This window comes from Myxine glutinosa, chromosome 12 (genome assembly GCF_964187855.1).
Source record: "Myxine glutinosa chromosome 12, kmMyxGlut1.1, whole genome shotgun sequence".
Classification (NCBI taxonomy): Eukaryota; Metazoa; Chordata; class Myxini; order Myxiniformes; family Myxinidae; genus Myxine; species Myxine glutinosa.
In genome coordinates, this window is record NC_136272.1 from 74,549,061 (window position 1) to 74,568,054 (window position 18,994).

At 44.0% G+C, this 18,994-nt stretch overlaps 1 protein-coding gene across 2 annotated transcripts in view; it reads left to right on the top strand.

The window, feature by feature from the left end:
* Window positions 1–2,621: 2,621 nt before the first annotated feature.
* LOC137437527 (integrin beta-5) overlaps window positions 2,622–18,994 on the top strand; it is a 129,051-nt gene continuing 112,678 nt past the window's right edge. For both annotated transcript variants that reach the window (XM_068131920.2, XM_068131921.2), the window contains exons 1-3: window positions 2,622–2,957; window positions 11,329–11,426; window positions 15,860–16,067. In XM_068131920.2, the coding sequence (XP_067988021.2) occupies window positions 2,870–2,957; window positions 11,329–11,426; window positions 15,860–16,067 (394 nt within the window). In that variant the 5' untranslated portion in view covers window positions 2,622–2,869. The remainder of the gene's footprint in view (window positions 2,958–11,328; window positions 11,427–15,859; window positions 16,068–18,994) is intronic.

Below are 18,994 nucleotides of genomic sequence, written 5' to 3' on the forward strand. Positions count from 1 at the left end.
GGTCTTTGCAGAGCAGTGAAGCTGCCGAAACAGTCACGAGCAGAGAATAGACCGAGAGGTCTGCCAATCATCTTGCCAGTAATAGTGAGAGCAGGAATATGGGATGTGGCTAGGGTACCGGTACACAATAACCTACTCTTTTGCGAAGGTACCATGGGACCTTTATTGAATAGACTAGGGCATGCCCGTACTATATATATATCTAAAATTATATCCCCCCCCCTATTTACATGAAATGGTTTGGTCCAAAGCGAACGGCTTGCGAGTGGTGACAATCCCCCCCCTCTATTTACATGCAATGGTTCGGTCCAAAGCGAACGGCTTCCGGAGTTTGGTAAAGAAATCGCCATCGCGTACACAAACGCGCAGGAAAGCGAATGAATCGCAAATTCGTTTTTATTAGTTGTAAAACATAATGCCCAATTATTCAATTAGCGCCAACGTATTTTGGCTGTTTGCAATTTAATCGCAAGGCAAAGTAGAAAGAGAAGAGGGAAAAAAAGAAAAGCCTTGCCTTGCTGCAAACAGCTGCTGCAAACAACAACAACAGGGAAGGCTGCACTGTCCGGAAGTTGGCATATCGCAGTTACGATTATTTTAGTGTTAATGGCCAATTATTCAATTAGCGCCAACGTATTTTGGCTGTTTGCAATTTAATCGCAAGGAAAAGTAGAAAGAGAAGAGGGAAAAAAAGAAAAGCCTTGCATTAACGCATTAACGCTTGCATTGCATTAACGGTTCGGCACACGTGATAGCTCGCTGCTCTCTGATTGGTTGAAGCGTTTTTTGGACATAGCTCGGTAGGTACTTGTCCGATTAATTTCAAACCTTGAAAAGGCACATCCTCGGGTCCCCAGCAATATACCTGGCAAGTTTCAAGTATATCGGACCCGTGGTTGTCGAGAAACAGCGGTCACAGACAAACACACAGACACACAGACACACAGACACACAGACACACAGACACACAGACACACAGACACACAGAGATTACTGGAATTATAGATAGATGAGATAGCCGACTTAATGGTCCTCCAACGGATGGTGCACCCGACATGCGAAGCACCAGGGCGACAGTTAATCGCCAGATAGGGAATCATACCCATATTATACATCTGCGCTATCCTTTCCACCCTTTTTCTCCACTCGTCACCCTTTTACACCAAACCACCACCTCGCCCTTTTAGCCACAACTTCACCTTTACAAAACCATCTTGCCCCTTCTTTCATTATCACAATTTCGTTCTTTCTAACACACCCTCACCACACACACACACCACACACACACTTTTTCATTTCTGCCCCTCACAATTCTGTCTCTCTTATTCACAGACACACACACATACACACACATACACTCACAACCTCTCCACACACACAAACCCAAGCATGCAAACTCGCCAACACACACACACAAACTCGCCACACACACACAAACACACAAACTCGCCACACACACACACACACACACACACACACACACACACACACACACACACACACACACACACATGCAAACTCGCCAACACACACACACACACACACACACACACACACACACACACACACACACACACACACACACACACACACACACACACACACACACAGGTTTTTTCATTTCTGCTCCTCACAATTCTGTCTCTTATTCACACACACACACACACACACACACACACACACACACACACACACACACACACACACACACACACACACACACACACACAACCTCTCCACACACACAAACCCAAGCATGCAAACTCGCCAACACACACACACAAACTCGCCACACACACACACACAAACACACAAACTCGCTACACACACACACACACAAACTCGCAAACACACACACTCAAACTCGACACACACACACACACACACCCCCAAGCATGCAAACTCGCCAACACACACACACACACACACACACACACACACACACACACACACACACACACACACACACACACACACACACACACCACTCACACGCAAACTCGCCACTCACACGCAAACTCGCCACTCACACGCAAACTCGCCACTCACACGCAAACTCGCCACACACACACACACACACACACACACACACACACACACACACACACACACACACACACACACACACACACACACACACACACACACACACACACACACACACACACACACACACTCGCCACTCACACACGCTCGCAACTCACACTCACACACTCTACCACACACACGCTCGCAACTCACACTCACACACACAAACTCGCCACTCACACACGCAAACTCGCCACTCACACACACACACTCGCCACTCACACACACTCGCCACTCACACACACACACACACTCGCCACTCACACACACACACGCTCGCAACTCACACACACACTCTACCACACACACACACTCGCAACTCACACACACACTCTACCACACACACACACTCTACCACACACACACACTCGCCACTCAAACACGCAAACTCGCCACTCACACACACACACGCTCGCAACTCACACACACACACACGCTCGCAACTCACATATACACACACACACACACACACACACACACACACACACACACACACACACACACACACACACACGAACACACACACACACACGAACACAAACACAAACTCGCCAACACCACACACACATTTTCCTTCCTTCCCACCCACTGCCATGTAACCCTCCCCACCCAAATCCTCTGGAACCCTCAACCATTTATCACTCATCGAACCCTTTCTTCCCTCAACCCCCACCCCTTCACACGCAAACCCTTCCTCATTCGCGCTCCTCAACGTCTCATTCCAGAGAAAAGAAACATCGGTACAGTATTTACATCCTCCTTAATGGCGTGATTGCTCGCCATGGCCGTTTCGTTCTGCCTTCATCGCCTCACGAAGCTGCGCCGCTTTCCCGCGCTTCTCATCCTTCTGTCGTGCTGCGCATCAGCAGGTGAGCCCCGAGAGTTCGTGCCGTCTATAGCGACGAAACACGTACTTAACGTACACGTACGAAACACGTACTCGCCTTTCCATTTTAAATCTTTATAACTTTTATTTAATTAAACAAATCGTCAACTTGCACTTTCTTATTTCACTCCCTTTATTTCATTTAAACACAGTGTGCTCCGTTATGATGTTTGTAAACTTTTTATACGTCGTTTACGTTTCCTTAAATCGCATCCCTTCCTTGTGAATGTGCACATCTAACTTTGCCAAAGTTTTTCTGCTTGCTATTATCTATCGCCAGAGGTTTGTTTATCAGAAGGTTTTATTGAATGCTTTTAAAAGCCATGTCGACAAATAGGGAATGTTCGTTTACGTAACTTGTAGCATTATGATTGTGAAGCTCCACGAACGTGCACCCTTCCAAACGCCACTGCTACCTACACCGCCATGGCCGCTGTACCGATTCGTGAATGACAAGAAGATTCTAAAAGAGGTAATATCGGTAATGTTTACCACAGATTTTTAATTCTTAGGCACAATAATTCAAATAATATGTTGTCTTGGAGGTAGTGTTGTCGGTTTTTGGTCTTTATACCATCGTTGTTGTTGTTGTTGTTTATATTTTTGCTTGGGCTCCGTTGTGGCGTTGTGGGGTGAATCAGTGTGTGCATGTTCACGCCACACATCTGCGCACAGGAACTTGTGAGTGAACGGAGAAAAAAATCAATGGCTGAATGAAAAACAATATTTAATGGGAAAAAAATGTGTGAAAGGATTTTTACTTTTTATTTTTTTCACAGAAACCTTCACATGGTCATTCATTTGGCGCTGGAGATGATCATGTGATGAGGCATTGCACTCCGAAGTCATGCCGTGAAGGTGCTGGAGGGGATTGTGGACGTGAAGATAAGGAAGAGTGTGGAGAAGAGCAGCAGGAGTTCAGAAAGGGTAGGGGAATGACAAATGGGATGTTCAAGCTGAGACAGATGGTGGAGAGGAGGTTGGAGGTGCAAGGTGAAATGGCATTGGGATTTGTGGATCTGGAGAAGGCCTACGACACTGTCCCGAGAGAGATGGTGATGGCAACATTGAGGTGGATGGGATTGCTGGAAGCAGAAGATTGGTTGGTGGAATTTGATGTACAAGGGAAGGAAGGGAAGAATTTTTGTTGGTCCTGGGATGTCAGATGAGTTCGATGTGAACATTGGTTTGAGTCAAGGAAGCTCTCTCGGTCCACTCCTGTTTATCATGGTGATGGAGCTCGTCAGCAGGAAGGTAAACATGAAAGATATTCTGAGGAGGATATTGTATGTGGATGTGCTGGTTGTTGTGAGGTAGAGTGGGTGGGAAATGCAGGAAGTACTGGGGGAGTGGATGGAAGCTTTTGAGAAACATTGACTGAAGTTGAGCATGGGGAAGACGGAGGTGATGTAGGTTGGGCGGCAGAGAAAATAAATAAATATCAGATTAGAGGAGGAGATCAGAGAAGGATTAGGTTTGAGTATCTGGATGGAACAGTGATCGGGGATTGTTAAGTCAGAGGCATAGGTGTGGTGGAAGATCCAGGTGGGTGCCAATGCGTGGAGGAGGGTGGATGGTGTAATGGAAACAACAGACAACACAACAGGCATTTTAAGGCCATTTTCCCTGCTAGAAATCCCTGCTAGACATTACCCATGTCTCGCTCCCATAAATCATAACACTTCTCACACATGCAGCATACACCTTTCCCTTCAGCTTCAACGACACTCCCCTCCTCGTCAGCACGCCACTCAGTTCCCGAAACGTCTTACATGCACATCTCACTCGAGCATCCGTTGCCGAGTCTGATCCACCTTCTCCATTCAGCACGTCTCCGAGGTAGCAAAATGTTTTCATACCTTCCAGCTTCACGCCGTCTCCAAGATCCAACTCAACATTTCCTCCATCTGCAGCTCCCTCTGTGCACACCTTACACGTGAATGTAGCTGCCACACTGGTTAATGACCCTCTCAAACCACTACATTTTTGATGAACCCACTCAGCGCACATTGTACATTGAATGGAATTCACTCAGACACCCTTCCTGCACACAGCACACGGCCACTTCCCAGTTCTTTCCACCTCACCACATGCTTTACCACTTGCTATCACCTTTGTTTTTCTGATATTCACCTTCAGACCTTTTGTCTCCATACATTCCTTCCACCTGTTCATCTTCTCCTTCAGTCCATCCACACTTTCTGCAATCAACACCAGATCATCTGCATACAACAACTCCCACGGTAAACCCTCCTTTACGTTCCGAGCCAGCACCTCCATCACAGCTACAAATAGTAGTGGACCTAGTACCGACCCCTGATGCACTCCCACCTTCACCTCAAACTCACCACTGTTCCCGTCCTCCGTCCTTACAGCTGTGCGCGCTCTTTTGTACATTGTCATCACTACGCTGTTCAACCATTCCTCCACTCCTAACTTCCTCAATGCACATGTCACTACTTCACGTGGAACCCTATCGAATGCTTTCTCCAGATCAACAAACCCAAGAAACAACTTCTTCCTCTTCTCCATGTACTTCTCCTGCAACTGCCTCACAATAAAAAGCGCGTCTGTCGTTCCTCTTCCTGGCATAAATCCAAACTGTATTTAGTCAATCTTCACTTTCTTCCTTATCCTCCTCTCCAACACCCTTTCCAATACCTTCATTCCATGCTCCAATAACTTTATCGCTCGATACGATAAATTTATCCTCGATTTATCCTCACCTCACCACACACCAAAATACGTAATATGAACACTCCTCTCGATTGATTTACAAAAAAAAAAAAGTATGGCCCGCCCTAATGCAGTATAAATGCAATTACGTGGATAGTACAATCATTAAATTGTACGATCCACATGCTTACATTTGACTTGCACACCCAGATGTATCATTTGAATGTCATCCGCATTTTCTATGATCCTAGCTGAAGTACTCGGCACTGCCAGAGAGGGGGAAGGAGTGAGGCAAGAGGGGGAGGGGAGCGGAAGGCAGTGAGGGGAGTGGAAGGGGGAGGTGAGGAGAGGGAGGGGAAAGATATACGACATATACATATTTTTTCGGGGAGGGGAAGAGCTTTGACAGGCCCCTCCATTTTGGGGGTTGGAAGGAGGAAGGGAAGGAGGAAAATTTTCCCCTTGCTTAGACTGCTTTAACCTCGGTGTTGCCCAGGTTAAAAAGAGGAAATTGTAATACCCTCTGCCACCAACACCAGGTGGCACTATACGGTACACATTTAATGTATATAGAGAATTTACGCCCCTGCATGAGGACGCAGCCACATAGCCTGTGTTACCCCCACACAAAGTTGTATTTGTACCCTGAGTAAAGCATATAAGCATTTATAGCTGGAGTACCTGGCGTTGCTTAGGCGGAAAGGAAACATTAACATATTTGATTCTGTTCAGGAAGAGGAAGAAGACTTACCACCAACTTCGACTGCTTCCAGAATTGTCTGATTGAATCTGATTTGTTTGATTATTTGTGTTCATATGTCTGGTAATTGTTTGTATTTATTTATGCATATATGTACTTGTATATAACTGCCATTCATTAATCAAAAAAGCTTACGCACTGTAGAGCGTATTTTTTATTCCCCCACAAAATCGACCTTTTTCTTTCAAATATAAAAAAAACAAAAAAACAATTGATCTAAAACACTCCCTGGCACTCACCGACAAACCGCTGAAAGTTTGACGAATATCCGTTCAGCCATCTTTGATAAAAATGGTGACACAGACACACACACACACACACACACACACACACAGACACACACACACTCACATACACATGCACGCACACACACACAGACAAACGGCTCTCTTATTAGTCCCCTACCGGTATACACCGGAGGGGACTATAGGTTTGCACTCCGTCCCTCCGTCTGTCAGTCTGTCAGTCTGTCCGTCCGTCACGCAAAGAACAGTTTTCCGGACTTTTTTTCTAAACTCTTAATGCTTATGATTTCAAACTTGGTACATGGTTTCCTCATGATAAGTTACAGATCAAATTCGAACTTCATGACGTTTCGATCATTTTTGACAAAGTTATGGCACTTTGAACTTTGGGAATTTCCCCAACAGTTTTCTGGACGACAGACTGCCGGTAGGGGACATGTATTGCAGTGCAATACTCAGAATGCTTGTTAGTATAGATGTGAACTATATAATTACCAACCCACGATCTGAGGTAACTCAGCTAAAAATTATCCGATTTTCACCAAATAAAGTTGATGAGTGGCTGCACAGACCGCTACTTCTTGCTAAAAGTGAAAACAGAATGCAAATTGGAGTTAAAATAAACCCATGAGACCAGTCTGCATGTATTGCACTGTGTGAATTATATAATTACCAACCCACGATCGACTTTGTTTCTAATATTTTAATAGATATATATATTTTATTTTTTCTCTCTCTAAAACACTCCCAGGCACTTACTGACAAGCCCCTGAAAGTTTGACAAAGGTCCGTTCAGCCATCTCTGAGAAAAATGGCGACACACACACAGACAAATGGCTCTTGTATAGTAGATGGTATACTGGCAGTGGAGTGGTCATTGTACTGATCCATGACTTGCTCTTTCTAAAAATGCCCAAGAATCTCTTGATGTCTTCATGCATGAAGATTGAACTAGATTAATGTCTCATCCAAATTAATGGTGTCCCAGAACAACACTTTTCTTATTTTGTTGTTGCTGTCCCCTCCTCACCAATATTCAAGTTGGTGCATCTTCCTTTTCAACATCAAATAGTTGCCTACCACCCCATAATGCTCTAATGGTTGCCCCCCTCCCTTACTCAAATTCCCCCCCTGCGCATACTCAAATTGCTGCCTTCTTCCATCAAGTTGTTACATCTCTCATCCCCCATCCTAAAGTTGTTATGCCTCTCCATTCTCAAATTATGTCCTTAGCTCCTTCCCCATTCTCTCGTTATTGTCTCCTCCTTAAATTCTTATGCTCCTTCTCCCCATCCTCAAATTCCTCCTACCCTTTCCCATCCTCAAATTCCTCCTACCCTTTCCCATCCTCAAATTCCTCCTACCCTTTCCCCATCCTCAAATTCCTCCTACCCTTTCCCCATACTCAAATTCCTCCTACCCTTTCCCATCCTCAAATTTATCCTACCCTTTCCCCATACTCAAATTCCTCCTACCCTTTCCCATCCTCAAATTCCTCCTACACTTTCCCATCCTCAAATTCCTCCTACCCTTTCCCCATCCTCAAATTCCTCCTACCCTTTCCCCATACTCAAATTCCTCCTACCCTTTCCCATCCTCAAATTCCTCCTACCCTTTCCCCATCCTCAAATTCCTCCTACCCTTTCCCATCCTCAAATTCCTCCTACCCTTTCCCCATCCTAAAATTCCTCCTACCCTTTCCCCATCCTCAAATTCCTCCTACCCTTTTCCCATCTTCAAATTGTTATCTCATCCTTAATTTGTTTCCTACTCATCCTCTTCCAGTACTTGGTGCTTTCCAGCTTTTTTTCTGCTTCAAGCCACTTATTTTTTACAAACCTGCGCTGGCTGTTGCCAGGGCTGCAGCGGCCATCAAGCTCCCAATCGCATTCTGGACCCCATCCTCACTGTCTGGGGTCCCCTCTGAACTTTTTTTTTTTTTTTGTATACAGAATCGAGGCTCGTGAAAGAGCTAACATTTATTTCACAAACAAATCAAACAGACAAACAAAATATATAAAAAGAGGGAGCGGAAGACAAGATGGGGAGAGAAGGGGGAGCACACAAGCACAACATTTGAGAGCAGGGAGATGTGTGGGAGGGAGAGGGGGTTAGGGGGGAGGAGGCATGGGAAGGGGGGAGGGGGGGTGAGAGAAGTATAAAACACAAGGACACCAAGGACTTCCAGGACAGAAGTTGGTATTTCAAAAAAGTGGATTTGGGGTGAAATTAGCGGGGGTAGAAAAGATCAAGGTTTTGGATGGGGGAAGATAAGAGATGGTGGTGAACAGCTGTCTTAAAGACCTGGAGGGTGGAGTGGGATTGAAGAGAGTGAGGGAGTTTGTTCCAGAGGCAGGAAAAAGAGGAGTGAAGGTGAGCAGAGAGTCTTGATTTTGGCAGTTTAACCATAAGAGGGTTGCAGGCAGATCTTGTGCGACCTGTAGGAATATTTGGGGGACAGAGCCCAGAGAGAGCTGGGGGGGGGGCAAGGCCAGAGAGGAGTCGGTAGAAGACGGAAAGACCACCAACCTGCCTGCGGTGAGTGAGTGAAAGACCCTCAGAGTTAGCTTCATCGCGGGAGATTCCAATGATTCTGAACGCTTTGGTTTCAACAGCGTGAAGACGAGCTAGGTGTGAGGCAGGAGCACCAGCCCAGAGGGGAGAGCAGTATTCCATTGAGCTGCGGATGAAAGCCTTGTATGTGGTGAGGAGCTCAGGTGTGCCAAGGAAGGACTTCGCACGACGGAGGATGCCCAGTCACGACTGGCTTTGGAGGCCAGATTTGAAATGTGGCTTTCCCAGGAAAGATCATGGCAGATAGTGAGACCCAAAAGCTTGAGTGACAGAACTTCTTGGAGAGGATTATTCAGAAAGTAGATGGGAGGGTTGTCCAGTCGGTCTTTTCGGAGAGACATCGTAAGAGTGTGAGATTTGTCAGAATTGAAAGACATGTTCCACTTGTTTGCCCAGTCTGAGATTTTGTACAGGTCTGCAGAGAGTGAGGAGGCTGCAGACTGCCGATCTGAGGGATGAGGAATGAAGCGACAGAGAGTAGAGTCATCAGCAAAGAGATAGAGAGGATTTTCAAGAGAGTCAGAGAGATCATTGATGAAGACCAGAAAAAGCACAGGGCCCAGAACACTGCCTTGTGGAACTCCAGCCTGAACAGGAAGAGGAGATGAGAGAAACCCATTCAGGGCCACACGTCGTTGAACACTGTCTCTGTCTGAATTGTCCCCTTTGAGAACTCCTTTGTTTTGTCTCTCCTCTTTACCTTCCAACAAACACTTTGGCCTCCCAGATGGTCATTGCCTGCACCATATAAACTCATGGACCTTTCATACCCTTTATACTACAACATTAGAACTCAACAACAATTATTATGGAACACAATACCAACAGTGTAGCCAAGTTATTACTTGGAGAAAGAGTGCCAACTTTCTTGACAAGCAGCAGCAGTTTTTCCAAACATGACCCTCTTATTATAAATGTTTATTTTCACATGCATTCCTTATACCCCTTTTACGAGTACATCCGACATTCCTTTACACACTTTACATCCGAGTGTGTGTTATGCCACCTGCTAGCTCTGATGACATCATCTACGACACCCTTAGCTGTCATATAGACTGCCATCTCCGTACCAATCTGAACTGCTACTTTTCCTTCGCATTTTATTCTGCTAATTTGCTTACTTTCCCAACTCCACTCTGAAAATTAATCCTGTTCCTTGCTGAATTTTAGTCTTGGTCAACTTTCTTTCAAATCTTTATTCAGCTGTACTGCTGCTGTTGGAGAGCTGGATAAGTACTGAAGAATGTTGAAATCAAGCTCAATGGACATCACTCTTGTTTGTTTTTTTGGTAGGACCGACCAATTAGGGGCCTAAATTACTGAACATTTAATCATTTGATATCAACTGTCGTGTGTGTGTGTGTGTGTGTGTGTGTGTGTGTGTGTGTGTGTGTGTGTGTGTGTGTGTGTGTGTGTGTGTGTGTGTGTGTGTGTGTCAGTTGTCTTCAGTTATTAATGAGTGTCCAGATTCTCATATTCCTTGGTTTCATTATATACAGTGTGAAAAATTCTCATTCGATAACATTTTGAAACTCACCTACAACGCCAGATGCTGAATAGGCAAATTCTGCCTGTAAAAAATATACATCTTCTTCATGGCTTCCAAAGCCTTCATGTACAGTCCATCGGAGATTTGGTTCTTCTCCATGGGCTATATCTTAAACCCAGGTTAAAATTGCAGGTGCTAACGTGTTGATCATCCTTGATGTCTTCTCGTAAGATGCTGAGGCGTAGAGCTTGTTTTTTTGCTCTTAGTAGACATGTTGTCAACATTTATGTTGAAATATGTTGTCTACTTTTGATTGGGTTTGCACTCTCTGCCCCACCATCATTTGCTCACCCACACTCACAGGGTTATTTCTATTCATTGAATAGCTCACTGCTTAATTGTGTATCTAAATCCAAGTGTTATGCTTACCAACATGCCTTTGTCCCACTTTTATTTTGCCTCTGGACCTACAGCGCTGCATTTCTCTTATCCTAAACCCTCCGCTCCTTAACTCAACACACCACTAACATTGTCTTGCAACAAAGACTTAGAGCTCCACATTGATAATACTGTTAATTGTCTTTTTTCTGTATTTACTACCTTTCTGAAGATGGAATAGATGTGAACGTATGCAGTGCTGGCTACGCAGACTCATCATGTTGGGATTGTCTTCTCCGGAACCCACAGTGTGCCTGGTGTTCTATGCAGGTGCGATACTTGTGCTGCATCAATATTGTTATGTTTGTGGGGGTAGATGATGAAATACCCTAGTACAGATAGGACTGGATAGGTATAGCATGGACCATGGACAAGTTGGAGACATCTCGATGTATTAAGTAGGGAAACCGGAGCTTAAGTTGTATACGTGTTTTCACACAAGGGGTGAAGCTATGGTAATTAGATAGGGGTTAAAATTAGTTCTCCCCATTATGTGATTGTCCTCGGTGGTTTTTCCTTATGTTTTTACAATTATAACAAGGCCGGCCATAAAAACCCTCGTTACAACAGCAACAATAACAACAATCGTCCATTAACCAACCATAACTGACATAATTTCCGACAGAAGCACGAACATTCTCGATCGGCAACTAAACCCTGCCTCCAAAGAATCGTAACCGACAGGCCACGCCCCAAGCTTCTTCATTGGTCGTGGAGACACAGGGTGATTCGATGGAGCTCGGCCATTGGTCGGAGTGACGTCATCGAGAAAGTTTGAGAGGAGGGAGGAAGAAGAGTCTCTCTCTCTCTCTGGGTCTTTGCTCTCTCTCAGTCGCTTTTGTCGCTGGCTTTTCTGGCTCGGGTGCGCTCGTGAGGAGAACTTTTCGGAGCTGTGGTGTGGAACTTTTGCAACGCTGGAGGAGGGGGTGATGTTGGACTGTGGTGCTTTTTCGGGGGAGCTGGAGCCACGTTGCGCTTGGCGGTGGAAGTGAGGAAGGGCCGTTTGACTGCTTGCTCACACCTGGGCGTTTTCGATGCGCGGCGCAGGCGCTATTGTGGGAGCACTTCTCGCGCGGGTGGCTGCGCGGGCTGAGGTGGCCATCAAGCTCCCAATCGCATTCTGGACCAGAACTGAGGACCGGCCAACTCAATAAAACACTTTATTTTATTTTCATTATCTTTCCCCTTGTCTGTTTTTGTGACTGAGTGAAGACGTCTCAAATTAGGATTTAGATTTACCTTACATTTCTTTTTTTTTATCCCTGACATTTACTTTCATTAAATTCATTATTGTTGCATTTCATTTGTCATGTGTGTTTATTTGTTTGTGGGTCAGAGAGTGGTCAGATAAAATGAGTAGGAGCTACTTCATTAGGGGGCACTGCATCTGCAGCACACCCGCACCCCCAGAAAACGATGCAGCCAAGCAGCCACAGGCTGCATAGGAATGAATGAATTATTTGGAAATTTTAAATAAATAAATAGATCTACTGGGCTTCGCTAATACTGTATCTTAATTCTCATTTATACGGGCATTTATATTTATCTAAGCAGCTAAACTAATTTATATTATGCTGCTAAACCACCGTTTAGAGAAAAATGGCCTCTAAACGGTGGTTTAGCAGCATAATTGTTTAGAAAAGCCTGGTGTTGGCTTAGCAGTTAGGGTGCTGGCTTGGGATCCTAGGATCCTGGGTTAGAATCCCGGTCGATCGTTGAATTAATACCAGGGGGGTTGACTCAGCCTGTCATCCTTCCGAGGTCGGCAAATTGAGTACCAGTTCACTGGTAATTCCCTGTGTGTCGCAAGAGGCGACCAACAGGGTTGGCGACAGGAAGGGCATCCGGCCATAAAACATTGCTTCAAAAAAAGGGACCACGGTGCCCAAAAAGGGCCAACCCCCACTCTGTGGGGAAAAATGGCCTCTAAAGGTGGTTCATTCAGAGAATTTAACCCTTCCGTTCAGGCTTCCTTTCAGGTAAGCACCTCGCTGCCTTCATTCCTGCGCGCGCGCCAACAAGTAACGCCAATATTCGGGCTGTCGCCTCGGGAGTAAAAACGATCGATCATTCGTCACCCAGTGGTCTTAACCGCCGGGTGACAGGACAATATTTTCAATCACGATTCCAATCTTCATCTTATTTGAGGAAAGGCTCATCTACACCACTGACTTGGTATCACTGCCATATTCAAAATATTCTGTTTAAATCATCCAGCCATATTGAAAATATTTTGGCAATTACTAGCAACCACATTATTTACAACAATTCTCTGAAACCCCACGTTTCTTTTATTGATTGATGTCCTAATGACAAGGGTGGTCTTTCCTACGGGGCAGTCTGGGCAATTGCCCAGGGGCCTGGGCTGGGGGGTAGGGAGCGCAACGGCCGGTGGGGGTGATATACTACATGACCCACTGAAGAATCCATCAATTACATCACCCAGTGAATAGAATGAAAAATCTGATTGTGTTTTCATCTACTGTATTTCAATTTTCTCTGATAGCAAAAAAACTTCAACAACAACTAGCTCAAGATGTCTACCTTCCCTTTCAAATGAGCTATTCCACTCGCATTCATAGGTTGCAGATGTAATAAATATCCACTTTGTATATTTGATGATGTGGATTGTAATGGAGTTTTAGATACTTATTGAAGTGGATTGTGCTTGCATTCTGAAAGCAGCTATATAACTTAGGTAAATAGATAATTAGTGATTAGAATGAGCTCTTTATTTAAATGTTTACAGCTATAGTAAATATGTTAAAAGTTAAAAGATGCACATATTAGCGTTGCCTAGCAACCAGTTTATTGGACATTTTCCAACTTTTGTGATTTATCCAGGGATCGTGGCTTCGAGTTGCATCAGTCCGCCAAATTTGAACTTTCTTACGTATCTAGAAAGCATTAACTAAACATTTATATCAGTGGTTAGAAAGAGCTTTATATATTAGATGTAAGCCTGGTGGTGTTGGCTTAACGGTTAAAGTGGCTGGCTTAAGATCTCAGGGTCCTGAGTTCAAGCCCCCTGTCATGCCGTTGAATTAACACCAGGTGGGTTGACTCGGCCTGTCATCCTTCTGAGGTCGGCAAAATGAGTACCAGCTTACTGGGATAAATGAGCCATTCGAGTATCCTGCGTCGGAGTGCCGACTCGTCCACGATTGTGCCCACTAGCCAATAAACTGCTTCAGCGGCCCGATGCATCTGAGGATGCAAAAAGGAATGGTCATCATCATCATATTAGATATTAATTCCAAATATAAACATAATATACAAGCATTAACCATGCACCAAACACAATACACTGCCAAACAGTCGCTCGTAACTAATTTGTGATAACAACATTGCTTTCAATACAAATTTTATTTTATGTGCCAGAGTAATTGCACTGGAATTTGCAAAGTGATATGAGGTATCTTACTAAAAGAGACAAAGAAATGAAAGTTTGGAAGTCGGATGGGCTGAGATCAATGAGAGAGGTCAAATGAGTCAGAAAATCAACAAAGCTAGTTCGTGTTAGGCCTGAATGTTAGTTTACGTTAGCCGTGAAACATCAAAATAATTGGCATTTCCATCAGGGATGATTATTGCATTTCTCACACTTGGCGAGCTAAAATTTATGCAGTAAAAATTAGAAAAATTGGATTTAAATTAGGTTTTTTTAAATTTCAATTAAAAGCCTTTTATATTTAGGGAGCGGAGCTGGATAGCTGCCAATCGGCCACAAGCACTCATTACTTGCCAGTCTTTACACAAATCGGATTGCTTAGGCATCCCCCTCCAGACTTTCCTTAACTGTATCCCTTATATTAAAACAGAATGTCATTTGGGATTTATTATAACCTAGTACACCCACACCCTACGAGAGTGTCACAAAGGATCATGTTATTATCCTCTCTGGGGTATATAGTTTACAGTAGATCTCGGCTCGGGCCTCAAGAACGTCGGGGCGTGTTCAGTTACCATGTTTCTTGTAGAGCGCTCGCCAAATGGCTGAAGAATTCAAGCAAGCATTTCATTTGAAACCGTTGATTAGGAACGACTGACTTGGCCAGCGCTAGATAGCTGCTTGGTAACTGAACACACCCCCAAGTTTCATCCCTCTCAGTTTAGTGTTAAACAGCAGTAGTGACTTGAAAAAGGTAATCAAAAGTGTTTGTGGTTTATATTTTTTACTTATGGTAGGGGTGACCCATGAAACGTCACAATAAGCTATTTATACACGTTAACACAGCATTAACCAAGGAGGAAAAACTCCTTGGGGAAAGGGGATATTATTAGTATTAATATTGTTTTCATTGTAATAACATTAATATTATGCTATTATCATTATTGTTGTTATTACTTTTGTTATTCGAAGTGGCTTTGGAAAAACGCCATGATTAGCTATCTTAACACGGACATATGCCTTAACATGGATTTCACCCAAGGCGGAAAACCCCCTTGGGGAGGGAGGGGTGGATGAAGTCACTACAACATCCATCGTGTGGCCCTTTGTCCTCCTGTCAGGTTTGGTTGAGATTGGATGAGTAACGACCGAATGTATCACGATCAGACAGACACCAAATTGCACATTGTAGTATGATGATGTATCAACAAATAATGTTTGAACTCTATTTTTATTCAACATCTAATCTCACACAAAGCATTTTTGGGTTTTCTAATGAGATTTTCTTTCTCTGTTGTCAAATACTATTCAGAATTTCACCAGACTTTCAGATCCTCTGCAGTCTCGCTGCAATCTTGTGGAAGACTTGCTTCAGGCTGGCTGTCCCAGAAGCTCTATTGAGTCCCCAAGAAATCGCATACAAGTGATCCGCGCGTTGCCTCTGAGTGCAGCTGCATCGTTGGCTTCTCGTAGCCCAGTGCAGCAGTCTCCACAAGAAATAACTCTCAACCTCTGGCCTGGTATGACTGGTTTTATTTGGGTATTTTAGCCCTGCACTGGAAGGCCCTTTACAGTTCTATCACAGCACAGTTTTCACGGCTTCGGATAACATGTTGGGCATATTAGCTTCGGAATTTTGAGGTTTTTGTGGAAGCTGCATCAACTTTTTTTGCTGATATTCCACTATGCTAAACATTTCCTCTGTTCTGGGAAATATTCCAAGGGCATTTGTTCAAAGCATTTCATTTCCCAACTTGGTTTCCTTTTCCGAGCTAACAAAGACAGTTTAGTTTTTCATGCCATTAAGGAAGTTTGTAAATGAGAAAAACTATAATCACCAAAATTGCAAGAATCAGAGTTTGGAACATAAAAACACAAACAAGTGGACGTTTTGTCAAATAGACTAACACTCAGAAAGTCTGACATTTCAGCCACAGTGTGGTCTTCATCAGACACCAGCCATGTGCACTCAGATATTAAGTACCTTCTGGAGGGACAGAGTGACACTGGCCTGCAATAGACCATGAGACCCTGGGTGATCTGCAAGCATTTTAACTCACAGCCCTGCCTGAGCTTTTGGAGGGAAACCATTCTGTTAGCTTGGCTGGGAGGTAGAGCCAAAGGTTTCGAGAACCAAAAACATAGACTCAGGCTGATCTCAGGTCATTTGTTCATACAGTACACATGTATTGAATCCTGGACAGTGCTGCATTTGATTTCCCTAATAAGGAACTTCACGCGGGAGGAGGCCATTCAGCCAATCGAAGCATGTGCTATGATTGCCAACCTCTGGTTGTTTTTCTGTACTCTCCTTCCTTTAAAATTCTGAGTGTCAAGCAAGGAAGCAGCACGTACTAATTATAAAGCATGGTATGACTCGGATGGGGTTTCAACCGACAACCTCCCAGACTACAAGCGGATGCTCTGATGTGGCATGACCCTAAATCTGGCACAATTTTGGGAATTCAAATTAATTCAAAGCAGATGCATGACAAAGCTGGCTCTAGCATTTTGCAAAACATTGATAGATGAATATAAAAAATATAACCACATTTAGAGGCCATTTTTCCCCGCAAAGCGGGGGTTGGCCTTTTTCGGGAACCGTGGTTGTTGTTGTTTTTTGGTCCCCTTTTTTGAAGCAATGTTTTACGGCCGGATGCCCTTCCTGACGCCAACCCTTTTTGCCGCCTTTAACGACAAACAGGGAATTACCAGTGAACTGGTACTCAATTAGCCGACCTCGGAAGGATGACAGGCTGAGTCAACCCCCCTGGCGTTAATTCAGCGATTGACCGGGATTCGAACCCAGGATCCTAGGATCCTAAGCCGGCACCCTAGCCACTAGCCCAACACCAGGGTTGACCAGGGACACCAGGGATAGATGAATATTGGGGAATATATATATATATATATATATATATATATATATATATATATATATATATATATATATATATATATATATATATATATATATATATATATATATATATATAACTTATTTTTTGGTCTGTTGGGAAAAAAACTCTTAATACAGTCACGTGATAAAGTAAGTACACCCCATGTAAAGTTTTGACTTTTTCAACATATTTCAACATGCAGCTATTTGATCTTCAGTTCAACAATATTGACAGATAAAGGTGATATAATACAACAAATATCATGAAACATTTACATTTTGTAGTCCATTGTATAATTTAAATAAACATAAATGCAAATTTCGCATGTGGAAAAAGTAAGTACACCCCTACATTTATCACTACTTCAAATACCTAAAATTAGAATCAGGTGCACCAGCTCAGGTGCAAATGATTAGAACATCATCAGAGAGGATCTTGGAGGAACCTGTCTTATTTAAACCTCAGACATTTAGTTTGGTTTGCTCTTTGTTGTTGAAGTGTGCGGCGTCACCATGCCTAGATCAAAAGAGCTCTCTGATGCCTTCAGAAAGAAGGTTATAGATGCCTACGAGTCTGGGAAGGGATTTAAAAAGATCTCCAAACAATTTGAAATCAATCATTCGACTGTCCGGAAGATCATCTGCAAGTGGAGAAGATTCCAAACAACTGCCAACTTGATCAAGCCAGGCCGCCCCAGCAAGTACAGCCCGAGAGCAGACCGCAAGTGCTGAAAGAAGTCTCTAAGAACCCCAGAATGTTATCACAGGACCTACAGGTAGCTCTTGCCACTGTTTATGTCAAAGTGCACGAGTCTACCATTAGAAAGAGGCTGCACAAATTTGATCTACATGGGAGGTGTGCCAGGAGGAAACCTTTGCTGTCCAGAAAGAACATCAGGGCAAGACTAAAGTTTGCCAATGAACACCGAGGCAAAGACCAGCACTTCTGGAACAATGTGCTCTGGACAGATGAGTCAAAGGTAGAGCTATTTGGCCACAGTACCAGAAGACATGTTTGGCGAAAACCAAAGACAGCATTTGACCACAAGAACCTGATACCAACTGCAAAGCATGGTGGTGGAAATATTATGGTTTGGGGCAGCTTTGCTGCATCAGGGCCTGGGCAGCTCACCATCATATAATCCACTATGAATTCTTCATTGTACCAGAGGGTGCTTGAGGATAATGTGAGGCCATCTGTCAGAAAGTTGAAGCTCAACCGAAGGTGGACCTTGCAACATGACAATGACCCTAAACATACCAGTAAATCCACCAAGGAATGGGTGAAAAGAATGAAATGGAGGGTTCTGGAATGGCCAAGTCAAAGCCCGGATCTAAATCCCATCGTGATGTTGTGGGGGGGACTTGAAACGAGCTGTGTATGCAAGAAACCCCTCAAACATCACACAGCTGAAAGAATGCTGCATGGAGGAGTGGGCAAAAATTTCTCCCAGTCGATGTCAAAGACTGGTAGACAGTTATAAGAAACGCCTACTTGAGGTTGTTTCTGCCAAAGGGGGCAATACCACCTATTAGAGCCAAGGGTGT